The sequence below is a fragment of the Periplaneta americana genome, chromosome 8, assembly GCF_040183065.1.
Source record: "Periplaneta americana isolate PAMFEO1 chromosome 8, P.americana_PAMFEO1_priV1, whole genome shotgun sequence".
In the NCBI taxonomy this organism is placed as follows: Eukaryota; Metazoa; Arthropoda; class Insecta; order Blattodea; family Blattidae; genus Periplaneta; species Periplaneta americana.
The window spans coordinates 88,208,745-88,227,691 of NC_091124.1; the positions used below are offsets into that span (position 1 = coordinate 88,208,745).

The window sequence follows — 18,947 nt, forward strand, 5'->3', positions numbered from 1 at the left end:
TAGATGACTTAACCGTATCTAAAAATTACACTGCATCATCCTTTTTGTTGAGGAAGTACCAAAGTGTGACATGGAAAAAATTAATTGTATAAAATGAAATATTTACTCAGTGAAATCTCTCTTTGAAAAGTGCCGGTTCCACTACAATTTCAATACGATATTTAATTCTGCAGCTTTTGATTTATGATATGTACGTTCATGACGTTCTTTTCCAAATTTTCTTATAGAATAAGACACTTGAGACTTTAAGAACACATTTAATAAATTAATAACAAACAATCCCACTATAGTTTCAATTTTTATCACTTAAGTTGACATATTCATGGAACCACTCAGATATCTACAGTATGGCTACTTAGTCATTGTATTCAATGAGGACGGCAAATATATGAATATATATGTATATGTCAAATGTTAACCATTTTCATAAACTGCTGTCGAAAATGGGCATAAAGTCATTTAAATATGTGCTCCTGCATATATGACTTGTATGTCTTAAAATGCAGGTAGTAGCTATTGATGATATGAAGGAGAAGAGTTATGGCTGGCATCGTAGATCATGTCCCAGTATAGCTCAGATGGAAAGAGCATGCAGAACTGAGAGGTCCCGGGTTCAATTCCTGGTGCCAGGACGAATTTTTCTCAAATTAATAGATATCTACAGTATGGCTACTTATAGTCATTGTATTCAATGAGGATGGCGATACTTCATGTATGAATATACAGGGTGTATCAAAAATACGTGTACAAACTTCAGGCATGGGTTCCTTACACCAAAAGAAGGAAAAAAGTTCATATGAACATATGTCCCATAATCCTTTGTTTCCCCGTTAGGAACTGTTCAACACATTGGTACACTCACAATGTGCCAACACACAAAACTCATAACCAATGCTCGAAATGTCCTCCTCTTGCTTCTAGACATGCATGCACTCGTCGAATCATGGACTGTCGCACCCTTTCAAATACTCCGGGATGATGTCGAATGATTTCGCAGGCTTCCATGACACGTCGATGAAGAGTTTCTTGATCCAGGATGTCTGCTCCATAAACCAATTGTTTAAGGTGCCCCCAAAGATAAAAATCCAAAGGATTGAGGTCGGGAGAACGTGCTGGCCATTGAACTGGTTCTCCTCTGCCTATCCATCTGTCATGGTAGACACCAGTCAGTGTATCTCGAACAAGGCGACTAAAATGTGCTGGAGCCCCATCATGCATGAACCACATGTTTTGTCTTATGTTCAGAGGCACATCTTCGTGCAGTAATTCTGGAAGAGTGTTTTGGATAAAGTCCCTGTAGATAGCACCCGTAAGACGTGCTGGTAGAACATATGGACCTACCAGACAGTCACCTACAATTCCAGCCCACTCATTAATCCTAAATTGTTGGTGATGTCTAGCCTGAAATACAGCACGAGGATTACGGTCTGCCAATACGTGTTCATTGTGGAAATTGGTAATTCCATCTCTCCCAAACGTTGCCTCGTCTGTAAACAAAATGATGAGACAAACAATGGATTGGCTATTTGTGCTAGAAACCATCGGCAGAAATTCTCCCGTGGTGGATAGTCGGCAGGCGAAAGGCCCTGCACACGTTGCATATGATACGGATACAAGAGCTGCTCCATGCTGTACCAGTTGCCACAGCCAATTGTCTTGTACTGATACCTGGATCGTCTTCGACACAGTGTAAAATGTCTTCTTCGAGGTTCGGCTTACGAAGAACTCTTGGTCTTCCTCGATCACCAGTCTGTGGTGCAACAGTTCCTGTCTCAGGAATTGCTACGATACACAGCAACAAAGGTTTGATGATTCGGTTGTCTTCGGTCTGGAAACGCCATCTGATACAGCCGTACAGCCTCGCGTCCATTACCATTCGCGCGACCATACATAAAAATGATGTCAGCCTGCTCACGAAATGACTATCGTCCTGCCATGGTTGAACGAAACACGTTAACTCACTCCACGTTCACAATTGCAACGTTGAAGACAGACTAATGACAAATGACACATGTAAACAAGTATCCATGGCAACACTTCGCCATCTGCAGTCCATTTCTGATACGAGTCACAGCCTTCTATGAATGAGTGCATAAAGAAATGAAGTTTTGAGGTTGGACCTCGAAGGCCGTTGAACGCAAACTTTTAGTAATAAATGAATAACGGGAAAACAAAGGATTATGGGACATATGTTCATATGAACTTTTTTCCTTCTTTTGGTGTAAGGAACCCATGCCTGAAGTTTGTACACGTATTTTTGATACACCCTGTATATGTATATTACTCCATATGTGTTTGATGGGATTTAAATCAAGGCTCCACTCTGGCCACTCTATTTTGGCAATTCCCACTTCCTCGAGATAAGCAGTTAGGTTAGCCTTAACGCAGTGTGTGGACAAGCGTTGTGCATCAATTGAAATTAATCTCCAATAAAGGTGCGTATGGCATGATATGCTCAAAAAGGATCTCTTCAATGTAGCAGTCAGCATTTAGACTTCCATTCCTCTCAAAAGCCAACTCTGTTCGACCTTCCCTGAAAATACTGGCTCATACCATTATGGAGCCTCCATTGAATGTTGTTCTCTTGGAGAAAGCGCACACTGCATAACACTCTCTATTTCGCCCCTAGTCTCTCTATGCCGTCTGATGATCTCAGGGAGAATCTGGACTTGTCGGGGAACAGTACTCTCCCCCATTCCCTCATTGTCCATTCTGCATGTTCTCGGGTAAATTGAAGCCAGACTGCTCGATGATCTGGGGTCATTGCTGGAGCTATTGTAGGTCGTCATGACTTTAGAGTTACTTCCTGAAGACTTCTGCGATCTACACACTTATGTTGACCCCTGTTGCGTTCTGAACTCGATTTCGGACTTGCACCGTCATTGTATGATGATTTCGCAAAATCTGCAGCACTATAAATCGATTGTCACAGGCAGTAGTTTTGCGTTTTCGGCCAGATTCAGGCTTTCTCTACAGTAATTTTGTGTTTCTCTGAACCTTTTTATGTCATCCCTAACTGTTGAGTATGGCGCACCTATGGTAGCAGCAGCTTATCTCAAACTGCGACCATCGTTAATTAGTGCAATAGCTTTTACAACATCTTCAGCTCTCAGCAGCATTCTGGCAAATGAATTCAATGTCGAATTTACAAAATAAATATTCGTCAACAACGTTCCTCACAGAAAAACATAAGAGAAGTGATAAAACAATGAAAACATATTGATATATGGCAAAGATTACGATCAAGAAAGTGAACAGCTTTTTAGGCTCCTTAGATGAATTGTAACTAATCCATGTATATTTCCTCTAAAACAACTTCAAAAGTTCTAATTCATGTGCCAAAATATCCTTAAATGTAATGTTATTACACTACAACAATGCTCTTTTTACTGTAATGTAGCAATTCAACCTCAAATGTTATTTTTTTACAATATTTACAAGTGAGCGTTTCTTTCTTCTTCTTCTTCTTCTTCTTCTTCTTCTTCTTTTTTTTGCACCTCAGTGTAGTTTAGCATCTGCAATTGTAGGCATTTGAGCAGGTACCTTGTCATGATGAAAGAACACTTTCATCTTGGCCATACACGACTTTTTTTCTCGAATTTTCTCTTGTCCCCTTTGCTAGATAGGCAATCATGATATCCACTTAGTAACCCAGATCACGGACACCATGACTTTTCCAGCTGATTGAACAACTTTTGATTTATTTGGAGGTGGAGAATTACTTTGCTTCCATTGTTTCGACTGTTGTTTTGACTGTCAAATGTAGCAGTGGATGCAGACTTCATCAGTGATCACAAACTGCCTAAAAAATTGAACATATTTTTCTCGATTCAAGCCAGACAATCCCTCGAAATTTTACTTTGTATGTGCTGTTGTTCCGATGTTAACAAATGCGGAACCCTTCTTGTGGAGACCTTGGACATGTCCAAGCCATTGACTACCTAAGGTATGGTGCACACATTCAGTTGAGATACACATAACCTCTCTAATTCCCTGCATTTTCAGTCAGCGGTCATTCAACACCACATCATGGATTTTCTCTATGATTTCTTTACTTGTTCGTGTTACTGGATGTCCACTGCAGGTGTCATCTTCCACACTCTCTCTCGATCATGTTTAAATAGTGCTGCTCATTTTTTCACAGTTGAAAACACTGAAGCAGATTCCCCAGTGTAGCATCCATGTCCACTTTAATTTCTGTTAGACACGTTCTCTTTTTTACGAAATATTTAATGACAACGCAAAGCTCGATATTTTCCACTTTTGCCAATCTGTTTGGCGTACTAACTTCAATATTAAAGTATACAAAAATGCAGTCAACAGAGAATTATTATTTTTCGTGCTTGAATTAATGTAAAATTGTCACTAACAATGGTGGCATTGTTGACACCTTTTCAATGCCATCTACTATATATGTCAGACCATGAACTTTTCAAACACACCTCGTACTGAGTGTCTTGAAAGATGTTTTGGAGTTTGATTTAATGTGACTAATCGATATTTTGCTTTGTTTGTTATGAAAGGCAAGTCAAACGTAAGGAACTGGGAACTGGCACTCATTCTGTCTCTTGGCACTAGTCTGGCAAATAGTTGTCAGCTCTAGTGTGCATAATGTTTTTGCATATCATGACACCAGTGGGTGACAAGTGATTTTTTGCATAACCAGTTATTTATTTAAGGAAATGGAGAGAATTTTACCTGAATTTCAGGGAATTTGCTCGAAATATTCTCCATTACACTCTATACACATTGTGCAGCGAAGTATGAAGTTCTGGGACACTTGCTGGAGCTCATCCTCACTAATATTGTGTATTAACCTTTATAACTTTTTAATACAGTAAAAAGTAAAACCTGCCTACAAGGAACACATTGCTCTGGTAATTATTTTCCTTTTTCATAGGTTTCTAGTAATGTTGTACTAAGAATAATACTGTATAATACTCGTCATAGGAACATAATGAAGGAATAATTTGCAATCAAAATCTATACATAAATTGGTTAATTTAATTTTCGTATTTCATTTACATGAGTGCAGTCTTTCTCCTAATTCCTTTGTCTCCACATTTCTTTTAAAGTGCACTGTCGCAACTTTTCACTAGGTAGCTCTCTGTGATCTCCTTTGGGTCTTGCATCAGTTTCATGAGTTCCAGAACATTCCTGAAAATCACTTGTAGATGATAGCACTTCTGTATAGCTGTATATGTTTAACTCCCTTTTATCGCCTTTATTGCCATCTGTTTCGTCCATAACTTGATTTACTGTGCTATTTTCACTAGCAATATAGGATGCACTTTGTCTTCCTTCATGACGAGTTTATAATCAAAATTCACATCTTCGGCATCAGTTGACAGTTTTCCTTGTCCACAGAGTTAGGAAATTTCCTTTAAATTTTTCCCTGTAATATCTTGGGGTCTTTGTTGACACTTGTGCAGTGAAACCAGCTTTAACGAATTTTCTTTTTAGTCTGATGGATTGAGTTAACAGCTTAATAATCTCAGAAATGCTGGAATAGGTACTAACTTTAGCAATAAGTGATTGTAGAATGAAAAAGATTTCATTGTGTAAATCACTTCTTGGTTCGTCAGTTGCATAATTGAAATTGTGTTAAGAGGGAAATAGGCTAGATTTATGCTAGACAAATCAACCCTTGAGTGACAAGTAGGTTTATCCAAGAACAGTATCACCTTACCACCTTGATTTTTCATTCTTGCGTTCTGGCGAGAACAGAACAGACGAGAGAGAGTATTTTAATTGTTTGTATGTAATTCAGAGATCAAGTTGATAAATTGTGCATATTCTATTGAAAATAAAGCTCATAATTTATTAAACTGCAGAAAAATAAAGAAACGGGTGTATCTGTAAACACTAGACAAATCTAAACTGTCTTTTAATCTTCATACTAGATCATACACATCTCTATAAAATGTGAGAAACTTCAGAAAAAGAAAATTAAAATGCACATTAAATGAAGTTAGATGTGCACACTTGTGCATAAGATGTGTGCACTTTATTATATGCTGCTTTAAAAAATTAGCCAACAAATTTTTGTATTTTTACAGGTATTTTGTGATATTACCATATGCAATAACATCATGTCTATTTAGAAAACAACATTTTGTTTACATCTTTATTACAGTCTAAGGAAACCAGACAGTAATCTATCCATGTCTAAAACCAATATCATTTAATTTGATTTTCTTCGTGCAACAACATATTTGAGGCTATGTTCATTGTTGTGGTTTTATTGAGGTGTTATAAAGGAATCACAAAATGGTTGATATTAGTGAAGTTGAAGAGCTGTCTCTCTTATTCAACAGGGATGGTCTTGTCATCAGATTGCTGATGACCAGAGACCGGAACTTTGACAGAATGCCTTTTTAAATGTGTTAAATCTATCTTCATTTTGAAAGTAAATCTATATGAATCTACCTTTGTGATTGAAACGTCACAGTTTTATGTTGCCCTTTTCTGCCTTTTTATAATATAAATGCCTAATTTACAAAATAAATGCGTTTTTTGCCTTTATTTGATCATTTATCTAATATTTAATAATTTATTATTAAAAATTGCCTACAGGTATATTTTAATTTATTTCTATAACCGCTACAATGAAAGTGACTTCACCGAATGTATATTATTGTCTTTCAGTCAGTTCATATTCTCTTTGCAACAATGAGTGCTGCCGTGCAAAAATGTATAACAGTAAGCTTTTTAATTATCGCTTGTTTATTTGACAAGGCAGCAATGAGAGTGAGTCTAACATTATTTTTAACGATTATTTTTCTTTCAGTTTTCATTGCAACGTTGTTGTAGCTAGCAGCAAGATGCCGAAATTCAGTGTTCCTTTACGCAGTAAATTGCAAAGTTACGTTAATACTTTTGGATCTGACGTATTTTGTACTTACATGCAAAATATGTGAGCAGTCAGTGAACTACGAAAAGAAATATTTCATATTGCAACATTTCAGTACAACCAAACACAAAAATGCACTTTCCCAGCTGTCAGCCACCATCCTCAGGCATTCTGTGGCGATCTCATTCTTCCATCTATTCCTTTGTCTTCTCTGAGATTTTTTCTTTTGAAAGTGTTTGAATATATCTTGTTTTACACTTCCTGATGTTTGAAGGTGATAATGTAATGTGAGACCATTTTATTCTGACTCACGTTAGGAAATTCTTCAGGACCAAATTGGGATTAGATTTGGATCAGGGAACATTATTCTTTCTCCCTCTACATCTTCCCTACCTCTTCCCCTCCACCTCTCCCCCTCCCCTCCCTCCTTTCCAACATATAGAAATGTTTTGGCTGTGGACTCTGGTCCTTGGTTATTAAAGTGTAGAGTTACCTAATTCTAAAAATTTATTCTTCAGATTTTGCAAAAATAATGAGTTCTTACAAGGAAAGTGTCACACCCTTCATGCCGAAACTTGCCTTAATTGTGACATAACTGGTGTGGTACGAGAAGACCACGTGAAAAATATTAGCTGCCTGTTTCTACTGCAATGCCCTGAAATAAACCTCAGAATTATGCATATAAGCAATAGGGAAGTGGATACTAGTCACGACAGGTTGGAATGGACAGCCCATTCTGTGTGCAAGCCAATGGAGCTGTGCCAACTAGCAGTGAACAGAAGCACGTGAGTCAAGGTCAGTAATACAAGCGGACGACTACAGGGTTAATGTATCCTGTACAAAGTTGAGGGTGGTATAAGAAAGTAGAACTGTCACAATGAGTTCCACGGAACAAGACATAAACTTGAGTTTGTCATGAGTTATTTCCGTAATAATGGTGTTTCATCTTCAGGAAACATAAATGCGAAATAAAAGAAATGACCCAGTTCATTATTGAACTGATTCAAAATAGTTGTACAATTGTGGACCCATATGAGGAAACAATTCGCGATGTATGTGGAGGAAGTGATACCGATAGCAAGACTCTTGCTCCTGCCACAGGTAATGTTGCAGGCCTGAGTTCGATATTCGAGTCAAACAGTGAATCCCCATAAGCCAGTGATACAAATAGCTAGTCCCCATGCAAATAGTCCAGTTCAAGTTATGTCGCAAGGCCTGTAAAAAATGTAAATGTAGGTGTCAGCTGTGCAATTGTGTCTGAATGAAGGTGATAAAAAAAACGCCATTCAGTATCATACATTCGCAGGAACTTTTGTCTCATTACATCAGGGCGACAACTGTATTTATGGAAGAAACAGGTGGAAAATATATCGACACATTCCATAGAACATAAGAAACTTACGTATGAAAAATTATTTGCATGTTTTAAACATGCTAGAAGAGGAAAGCAAAATCTCAATGACGAAAACCTGCAACTGTGGGCCTTGGAAATTTCCCAAGGGCTTGTCATCAAAAATAAGGATTTCTGTGCATCTCACTCTTGGATAAGTCGTTTTAAGATAAGGTATAAGATTAGGAGCAGGAAAGTAACAAAATTCATATCCCGTTCCCATATTCACGATGACACAAACGAGAATAAGGCTGCAGAGGCATTTCTGGAGATTGCCAGAGCACGTTTTATGTACTACACAACCTCCTCTATCTACAACACAGGCCAAAGTGGATTTGAACGCGAATTGCGATCTAAACGGACTCTGTCATTTGTTGGGAAGAGATACACAATAGCTCAATCAGTCAGTGCACTGACATATTCATACACTGTCATGTCCACAATAATTATGGATGGCTCTTTGTTGCCGAAATTATTTATCATACTACAGGCGCAACAGGAACGTTTGGTCCAATAGTGTCCAAAAGGATGTTTCAAGCTGATAACATCATTGTCACTGCCAAGAAATCAGGTAAAATGGGAAAGAAAGAGTTGAAGCAATGGTGTGAAGTCTTCTTGCCATTCCCTGACGAAAACTGTATTCTGCTGTTTGACTCATGGACCACGTACAGTGACACAACTCGTATTGAAGTTACTCCTCCTGGCAAGACCATTGAACTGCTCCAGATTTCTCCTGGTACTACGGGAAAAATCCAGCCACTTGATAAGTTCTTCTTCTGGCAATGGAAAGCCCTTTACAGCCGCTTACCTGAAAAAATAGTGACTCGTGAAGATATTCACGCCGAAGTTTTATTTGCATGGTGCCGAAAACAATTGTTTTCAACATTCAATCGATACCAGTCACTTCAGTTTCTTGTTTATACTTCTTTGATAAGATAGGACGCGAGAGAATTTACTCCATTTCACACATGCACTCCACTCCGCTCGCCAGTGAGACAGGAATGTCCAGCTGCACTATGTTATCGTCTGACCACAGAAGGATTCCAGCTTCGATTTCGGGTCTTTGCAGTGAAAACAGGCAGCTAATGTTTTGCACGTGGCCTTCTCATAGTACATCTGTTATGTCACCAAAGTTTCCAGGTAAGTTTCGGCATGCAGGGTGTGATACTTCCCTTGTTAGTATTCTTATACTGAAAGGTTAAAAATTTCTACTTGTGAGAAAATCTCTTTCTACTTACTTACAAATGGCTTTTAAGGAACCCAAAGGTTCATTCCCGCCCTCACATAAGCCCACCATTGGTCCCTATCCTGTGTAAGACCAATCCAGTCTCCATCATATCCAATTTTGTTCATGCAGTAATTGAATTGAAATATGTGAGCAAATTTTCAGAACTGTTTAATAAAATGTCATTTTAACTAAAAATGCTTTATAGTTTTTATTAACTACTGGTTAATACATACATTTTACAGTTTAATATGTTTATTTTTATATTTATAATTTTAATAATTTTAGGATACAATGTGACAGTTCTGGCTTATGGACAAACTGGATCAGGAAAAACTTACTCTATGGGAACTACTTTTACTGGAGATGAAAATATGGGTGTTATACCACGCTCAATAAGTGATATATTTGAAAAAGTGAAAGAAATGGAAAATTGGGAATTCAAGATTACAGTATCTTTCATGGAGGTATGTATACATTAACAATTCTCCAAAGAGGTGGCTGGGACCTGGAAATGCGATATTTTAATGAAACCCAAATTAGTTTTAAAAGATATTTGGATTGTACATTGAACTTCACAATGTTAGATCTACCTCTGTCATGAAAAAAAAAGAGGAGAATGAAGATGCTATTCATTGGGATTGCTAAATGTGATCAAATACATATGCAGTGTATAAACATTTTATGATTTAAAAAAGGCTAAATCTTTCTTTACCTCCTCTTGTCCTTAGTCACCCCTATCTGAAAACTAAGAAGTTCAACTTTCGAAACATTTAGTTGTGTATGAACCTCAGTCTATACCTCATCTTAATAATCCATCATGCATTCACCATCATTTAGAATACACATAAGTTGGTAGGTTTGATGAATAGACTCAATCAAATTTAGGAGCATAAGCATAATCATGTGTATAAAAAAAGTTTCCTTTTATGTACATATATCTATATTGAAGAGTCATTATGCCTAAAATAGTATATTACATACCATTCCAAGAAATGTGAGACTTCCCTGGTCGAGAATGCAGTTTGGGTAACAGAGGCCCAGAGTCTCAGTTTCCAAACATTCGAGATAAGTCCGTTACAGTTTGCAGTTAGTGAATAACTTTTTTTAATACTTGAAAAAACGTAAAAAGTAATAATAAATCAAAATTGCTTTTTTAAATTTTGCCATAGATTCATTAATTCAAGTAATACATGACTTAGTTGCTATGTTACTTGTTTATGTGTCGGAATTTAATGTTTGAATGTTTAATGGTTATGAAGCAGTAACATTTGACTAAAATATTGTAAAAATGAGTGAGCTTGGTATTGAAGAAGATGCAAATATAGCTTGTCCATCACTTTTACTGGAAAAATCAAAGGAAAGGTGTGAAGTAGCTTACAATGTTTTTCGAAAGCGATGTTTAGATAAAAACGTTAATATTCATACTAGTGAGATTATGTTATTGGCAAATTTTCTTGAGAAATCTAAAAACATATATTTCCAGCAAGCTTATGGTGCTATTATTCAATGTTACTATCAACTATCTCTTTAAATTGAATCGGTTCTTAATGTTAACATGTCAAATTGCACATTTTACTTTACAATCAATAAGTAATCAATGCATTTGTAGATTTTGCTAAAAATCCATGAATAATTCAAGGTTTGGTTGTTAGATTACTATTCTCCTGGGTGCTATGTCATTTTCAACTCATACTGGAAGTATTTCAGATCTGTCAAACTAGTAGGTACTGTAAGTCAGTGGTTCCCAAACTTTTTAAAATTTAATTAAATTAATTTAATCATTAGATTAATATAGATATAAATTTAATATGCCTTAATTATTTATATTCTGTACATATTTAACACTGACATTATGTCTACAACCATACATTAATTACCATGCATAGCCATGAGTTCATAAACATGCAGTAGTATTTATAAACTGCGTGTATATTTTCAGTAATTACATGCATAATTACAAAAAAAACTTCAAATTGCTAATGTGAAGAATGGTGTTGTATCCTCGTCTCACAAATTTCATTCAAGTTGGGGGAGATGGAAGAAAGTTGAATTCTCATATCTGATGTGGCATCTAGGCGATGATGGAATTTTGATTTTGTTGCTGCATATTGTGAAAATCCCACTTTGCAGAGATATGTTGTTGGAAATGGGACGAGTTTCACCACTGCACATTTATAAATTTCCGAATATTCCTGAAGTAGGCTACACCAGAATTTGGTGACAGGAAGTTCACTAAATATCTGTTTCATCATATTTTTGTTTTTTTTTTTTTTTTTTTGGTTGATTCACCCATTTCTAAATTAGCAGCACTGGGGTGTGATAGATGACAATGTGACTGACTGGTTTCTGAATTTGTAGAACTGTCATTTTGATTGTCTTTTATTAGCCACCAATTCATTGAGATAACACTGTGTAGTATGAAAATTATTTGTAATGTTAAATTAAAATTATTATGTTCGGAATCAAAAGCATATGGTTCTTAACACACAGTTTAACACGAACACCACATAGGATGCTCATACTGAACTAATAAAAACTGACTTCACAATAAAAGTAGCAGAAGCAGAACGCTTGCACAACAATGGAAGAAATTCGTTTCTTTTAAAAATACGTGTCAAAATTTATTGCTGACTAAATCATATTGTCAATCAAATTTATTTTACAATTAAGATATTAAGTCTTCGAGCACTTACAAAAACTTATTCTTACACTGTTGGTCTCGAGAGAAAAAACTGCAAACATTCACACTCATTAATAACTCGCCACTCTCGCCAAGCAGACAAAAATTTTCAATAGAATTGACTACCTTAAGTGAAAAAGGGAAGTCGTGTTTTTACAGCTCGAAGATCGGCTTTTGCAAGGGTGAGATCTAGTCATCTACCTTTGGCGAGTCCACACCTGTGGAGTAACGGTCAGCGCATCTGGCTGCGAAACCAGGTGGCCCGGCTTCGAATCCCGGTCGGGGCAAGTTACCTGGTTGAGGTTTTTTCCGGGGTTTTCCCTCAACCCAATACGAGCAAATGCTGGGTAACTTTCGGTGCTGGACCCCGGACTCATTTCACCGGCATTATCACCTTCATATCATTCAGACGCTAAATAACCTAGATGTTGATACAGCATCGTAAAATAACCCAATAAAATAAACCTTTGGCGATATACTAACTTTCACAAGAACAGTCATGTACAGTACTATACAATTGTATCGAGAAAAACAGTAGTATTATAGGCTATGTTATTTATTTCAAATTGCCAACCGCAGATCCCCTTATAAGTGTTGGCAGATCCCTAGGGATCCATGGAGCCTTTGGGAACTGCTGCTGTAAGTATTTCAGACCTGTTCAAGAATTGTTGCCATGGCAATTAAGAAATGAATTGTAAATTTTACTTTCACTGCCAAATACAATGTTAAAAATAATTAACTTACATGTCAAGCTTCAGTTGATGTACTATCAGGAAACCTGACAACACAACCGTTTTAAAAATTCCTCTTCGTTTTTTGTGTGTGTGTGTGTGTGCGTGCGTGCGTGCGTGCGCGTGTGCGCGTACATGCATGCTCTGCATTGTGCTATTCCTAGACAGCATACATGCAAAGTGTGTGGTATTTCTAGCCTTTAAACAAGGTGCATTAGTGACAAAGAATCTTTTTCAAGCATGTGCCTGCATGTATGTAGGAAGGTCTCTAGACTCCTTGTCAAAGGATACAATATACCTCTGCATGACATCTCTGCTATACAGTACACTGTATTTGTCACTGTCCAGTCTTTCTACAAGAAAGTTACAGTGAATGCTGTGTGCATGTTATAATGTTAAAAAAAATGCTTTTAAGATAATGAGTCGACTGTAGACTATAAGATTACACTACAAATGACAGTACTGACGAAAGGCAGCACTGCTACTTACAGACCTGTTACTAAATCTACGTATTACTCTGTGAAAAGATTTATTAAATCTTCATACTTAGACTTCAACAAAATTTGATAACACAATCTCAAGGGAAAAAATGGAACTCTCCGCATCATAATCCACGCAAATCGTCTGTAGCTGCCCAAGCACCTGCATATAATTGGAATATATCAGTCTCCTAACTGCTCATTGTGCAATTCAAATCAAGAAATGGATTCGGAACACCTCAAAATGTGTGCTTCATTGGCCGACCATGATAATATCTTTGAAAATATTGGAGTGGAAGAGGTCAAATGACTTTATTATCAAATGCCTGGCATTAGAAAACAACAACAAATGGCAGTTATTTTTGTCAACTGCAATAAACAAATTGTGTGTGAGAAAAAGTTTAGTCATGATAAAATTCAACACCAATCAACATCTTGCAGCTAAATAGAAACAAAGCTCCTCAAAGCAAACATTATTGCCACAACAAACTCCCTTTTCTTTTGAAAAAAATGTATTTTTCAGTGCTCGCTGCTACACATTAATTGCAGAAACTATACCATGGAATATACTTAGCAATCAACTCATTCCGGAATTTCCTAGATAAATGTTGCAGTTGTCATCCCAGATGAATCAACTCTGAGGAAAAACTATCTGGAGGACTCTTACAGTTCAGCTGTAGAATTATATAAATCCAAGATAATTTGAAATGCTTCACTTGTGGAGTGTGGTAGATGAAACAGTGAAGGGGAGATCCTGATGCACGTAATTAAATATTTATTACATAAATAATGTTCGAGATGTGAAGATTAATATTACCATAGTAAAATACAGTATTACTGTATTGCCATAAAAAAATATGTTGGCATTTATAGCTTGAAAATTCTTTACATTCATCAGATGTCCCCTTCAATATAATTTAATTTGTACAGTGCTGTCGCATCACACACTATTCGAAGAACATGAAAAGATCCCAACCGCTGATTGCTTCATGCTTCTTCAAGGCTGCGATGTCTGAGATGTTAGTAATAGAAGACATGTGTGCTTGTGTACTTCTTTTAAATACGTTTGAAGTGCGTGTTTAGACAATTGAAATGCCGGCTGAAAAGTTTACTCCGCAACAGTGAATATTATGTACGAAACTTATATCAAAACACATTCATACTGACAAGTGTGTAGGCAATTTGAAGAGAAATTCCTCGATATTCGACCTCCAAATAGAGATACAGTTCGAAACCTTGTTATTAGATTAAGAGAAACGAGATTGCTGAACTCTTAAAATTTATAGGCCAAAACAAAAGGTTTTAACAGAAGCAAAACTTGATGATATTGGTTCATCACTTGAACCTTCTCCTAATAAGTCTTTGTCTTGTTGCACAAGGAGTATGTGTATCAAAAACATCAGCCCATATGGCTACTAAACTTTTAAAATTGAAACCTTATAGAGTTACTGTAGTCCAAGACTTACGACTGCATGACAATGAAAGTAGAGTGAATTTCTGTAATTGGGTTTTACAAAACATTGTTGACAGTATTGCTGATCCACATTTAATCAGTTTCTCTGATGGAGGCATGGTTTCATTTACGTGTTTTGTATGTTCACAGAACAATAGATTCTGGAGCACTGAAAATCCGCTATTAATTCACTAAGTTCCCCTGCATGATGAAAAGATTGGTGTGTGGTGTGCTGTAACAGCAAATTGAGTAATAATACTGATATTTTTTTAAGATATTTTCGCCCATGTTCTTGTCCGCATGGTGAGACATTATGCAATGTCAGGCATCACAAAATCAGGTCCGCAATCATTCAAGCTCTTCACAACAAGGGATATACCACCTATGAAGAAATCCATGGTCTATCGGAAACAGCAAGCTGTCAGCGTGTTGATATATTAGCCTTTAACAACACAACAGACTATATAATAGATCCTACTATCCGCTTTGAATTGAATACAACTCAACTGGAAGATGTCAACAATGAGATTGATCAAATTTATGGTCCAATTGTTCGTTATTATTTAAATATCTATAAGTTAAAAACTATTGAAATTACTGGATTATTAGTGGGTGCTAGAGGCACAATTACAAAAAAATGTATTCATTTCTGCAAAGAGTTCAATCTTGAATCCTCTTTGGCCAAAACTGTTTCTTTGACAGCTCTAAAATATTCAATCTATCTTCTCAGAAATCACATATGTAAAGTAAATTAATAACACAACAATAATAATAATATTTTTCACGGAAAAATTATAAAATTGTATGTTTTTACTAATACTTCTATATTTAATATACTTGTCCTTCAGAGCAACCCCTATTTTAGGGGATGTTTGTTTAAATAAATAAAAGCATAGTTATCGTATGGGAAATACTTGCACAGTTTTTTAACAATTATCTGATAATGAGAGACAACATACATATTTTCAACAAGATTCTGCCACAGTCCATACTTCAAATGCTTCTTTGAATGCTATAATCTAATTGACAACCAATATCACTCATTCCGAAAAGTTCTAAAGCTTGTTGGAACAAGGACCTGGGAGTTCAGAATCAATTCTAAACCGTGTTGAAACAAACCTTATATAAGAATAGAAATTAGAAGGATAACAAAAGAACTTTTGTGTGGGAATTCAAATTTCATGAAAAGATGTCAGTAATGTCTGAATGCTAATGGATACCACTTTCAGCAACTACTGTAACACAGGTTAGTGAAATAAAATGAGGATTGTATGCATGTCATTAATTAATTGAAGTATATGAGTGCAATATGCCGATGGATCTAAAATGCCACGTTTTACCTGACGCTTTACAGGCTTGCTCCTGCCCGCATTCTTTAGATCAAGTGTGATGCGGCCGCACTGTATTTGCTGTATTGCATATTATAGCAACAACAGTTAAAATCTTATTGGATATGAAAATGTTAAGTCAGCCACTCTGTATAACATTATAGAATGTTTTACTTTAGCTATATGATCACAATAATTGTATTAATATCAAATTAGTAATAGTATGATTCTTTCCTCTATTTATTTATTTGTTTGTTTTTCTATTCATTTATTTATTTAAAGTATATATGGCTTTTGACGAAATTTTATAGATACCTTATTTATGTTTATCATTAATACTAATTAGAAGTTTGGAAGAATACCTTCTGGAATGCTTTTAAAAGATGATAAATGCACATGCATTCCATTAATAAAGTATAGCTCGATTCAGAGTTAATGGCCCCTGTCCTTGTTGTTTGGCTAGTGAGCGAGCTGTGTGCTGCGTCATAAGAAGAAAATTTAATCATACATGTGCATAAGAGGGGAAGAGGAAACAGGAAGAATGAAAATAATATCTATGCTCGAAGCTGAGGGACACTCATGTCAAGAAAATATGTCATCATGACATTGTTTAGTCAAAAAACTTAGTGGTTCGTAACGGGACGTGTGGAAGAATATTGTGTTTTAAAACGGAGTGTACCGCTGCATGATAAGAAGGAAGTGTTAGGTTTTATGACTGCGCTGCCTGACCTGTGTGACGCAGCCCGCCAGTAGTGATGAGTAACTTGCTCTTAGTCTATCTGCTTTTTGCAGGGGCCAAAATCCCTAAATCAAGCTGTAAGTGTTGGTAGCTGAAAGATTACTTGCATTGATTTGAAGACTTATATTTGAAAATAATCTGGTGATTTTCGTTTGTAGTGATCCTTAAATTTGGTATCTAAAATATAGAATATTGCTATGTTTGTTTTTATATATCAATTTAATGAACCTATACAAGTAAGGTACATTATACTTCAAGGACAATATTTTCAATTTTGTAGCTTTATCAAGAACAACTCTTTGATCTTCTGGCAACCAACAAATGTGTAGTTGACATTCGAGAAGATGGCAAGGGAATACGGATTCCTGGCCTGACAGAAGTTCCTGTGACTTGTCCAGAAGATACTACAAGATGTCTTTTACAGGTAGAATGTTTGTTTTTGTCACTCTATGAATAAGAAATGTTTTTGGTGTTTCAAGTCTGCTTTGAGATTTTGTTAGAAATAACTTGCTCTCAGTAGAGTGATTTCTGGCATGGTCTCTCTTCATGTCTTTGTGTAGAGAGAAACTCCAAAATGTTGAGTAGCTGCCCCTTTTTAAACGGTAACCATTAAAAGGTTCAGCCTACTGATATGTCAATAAAAAAATTCAATTTCTTAATTAAAGAGTTTTTTGTTTTTCTGAATATTAATTTTTATTATTTATAATTTATATATTTGTTCAAAGTGGTTATAAATTACAAGAGCAGCTATCTCTAATGGGGTAATTTTTTATTATTCATTTATATGATTGTACAAATGATAATTTACTATATGTAATGAATCTCTCAAAACACTGTATTATTTCTTCCAAAGATGAAATATTTAACACGTTGACTGCCACTTGACGTATATATACGTGCTGTGAGACGTATATACGCTTCAAGCGGCAGTCAACGTGTTAAACCTAAGCGCAAGAATGTAGTAATACAAAATGTTGTAGTAGCTACTACCACATGCTCCAATTAATATCCCAGTTACTTCCCAATTTTGAATGTCTTACTTTTCACAAAAATAGGGAATAAATGACTCATAATGTCTTTGCTTTTCCTTTTTTACTTCTGTTTTATTGGTATCCTTCTCGAATCTCACAGTTGGGTCCAAAATGTATCCAAACATCTCCTTTCTATAGATCGCAACAATATCTGCTCATTTTATGGAACTGTCCGATGATATGCAATGCACCTCTTCAAATACTTCAAAGCTGTTTAATTTCCTGAGCGATTCAGCAATATTGTTTCTCACTTTATGATAATTATTTCGCAGCAAATCATTTTTCTTGCAGAAATCAAGAACAATGGGTAAGGATCATAATATTCATGTTCTCTCATAACTTTTTTTATCATAACATAAAATGTTCCGTATGAGATTCGAAACAAGACATATTGATTAAAGTCGCTCTTACTAGTGACAAAAAATATATAAGTAAAATAAAAAAACTCGAAGTACTATCAAGAAGAATATATGAATATATCAGGTCATTGCCCATTGTGCAACTCAAACCAAGAAATGGATTCGGAACACCTCAAAATCTGTGCTTCATTGGCTGGTCATGATAATATCTTTGAAAAATATTGGAGTGCAAGAGGTCAAATGACTTTATTGTCAAACGCCTGGCATTAGAAAACAACAACATATATAAAGTCATTTTTTTATAGATCAGCTATGGTTCTATATAATACCACTTGCAATGCATCAGGTGTTGGATATTTTATCTATGTTACTGGGAAAAAAAAAAGTTTCATTTCATTCAATTCCAAGTAAAACAAGTTCTAAACTGTCAGTATGCCACTGTTTATCATTAACTGAATAAAAAAATCTATATTTACTTACTGTCAAGCCTGCATTATTTCTTCTACCTTGTTAATCTCCTGAGTATTATTTTGGAAGGTTATAGTTATTTATAATATTAAAATAGCTCTCATAACAAAGAAGATTGCTGGTAATTGAATTTCAATGAATTTCTAGCTCTTCATTAAAATAGCTAACGAAGTAGTAGAGGAATTAACCTATCACTAAACCATGCTCC

The 18,947-nt window shown here is 35.8% G+C and overlaps 1 protein-coding gene across 4 annotated transcripts in view; it reads left to right on the forward strand.

Annotated features, from left to right (window-relative positions):
* Klp3A (kinesin-like protein 3A) overlaps window positions 1-18,947 on the forward strand; it is a 177,403-nt gene that overhangs the window by 14,750 nt on the left and 143,706 nt on the right. For 3 of the 4 annotated variants that reach the window (XM_069833219.1, XM_069833220.1, XM_069833218.1), the window contains exons 3-4: window positions 9,757-9,935; window positions 17,162-17,305. In XM_069833219.1, coding sequence (XP_069689320.1) covers window positions 9,757-9,935; window positions 17,162-17,305 — 323 coding nt within the window. Of the gene's footprint in view, window positions 1-9,756; window positions 9,936-17,161; window positions 17,306-18,947 lie in introns of those variants that run through there. The other variant, XM_069833222.1, reaches the window with a different exon arrangement.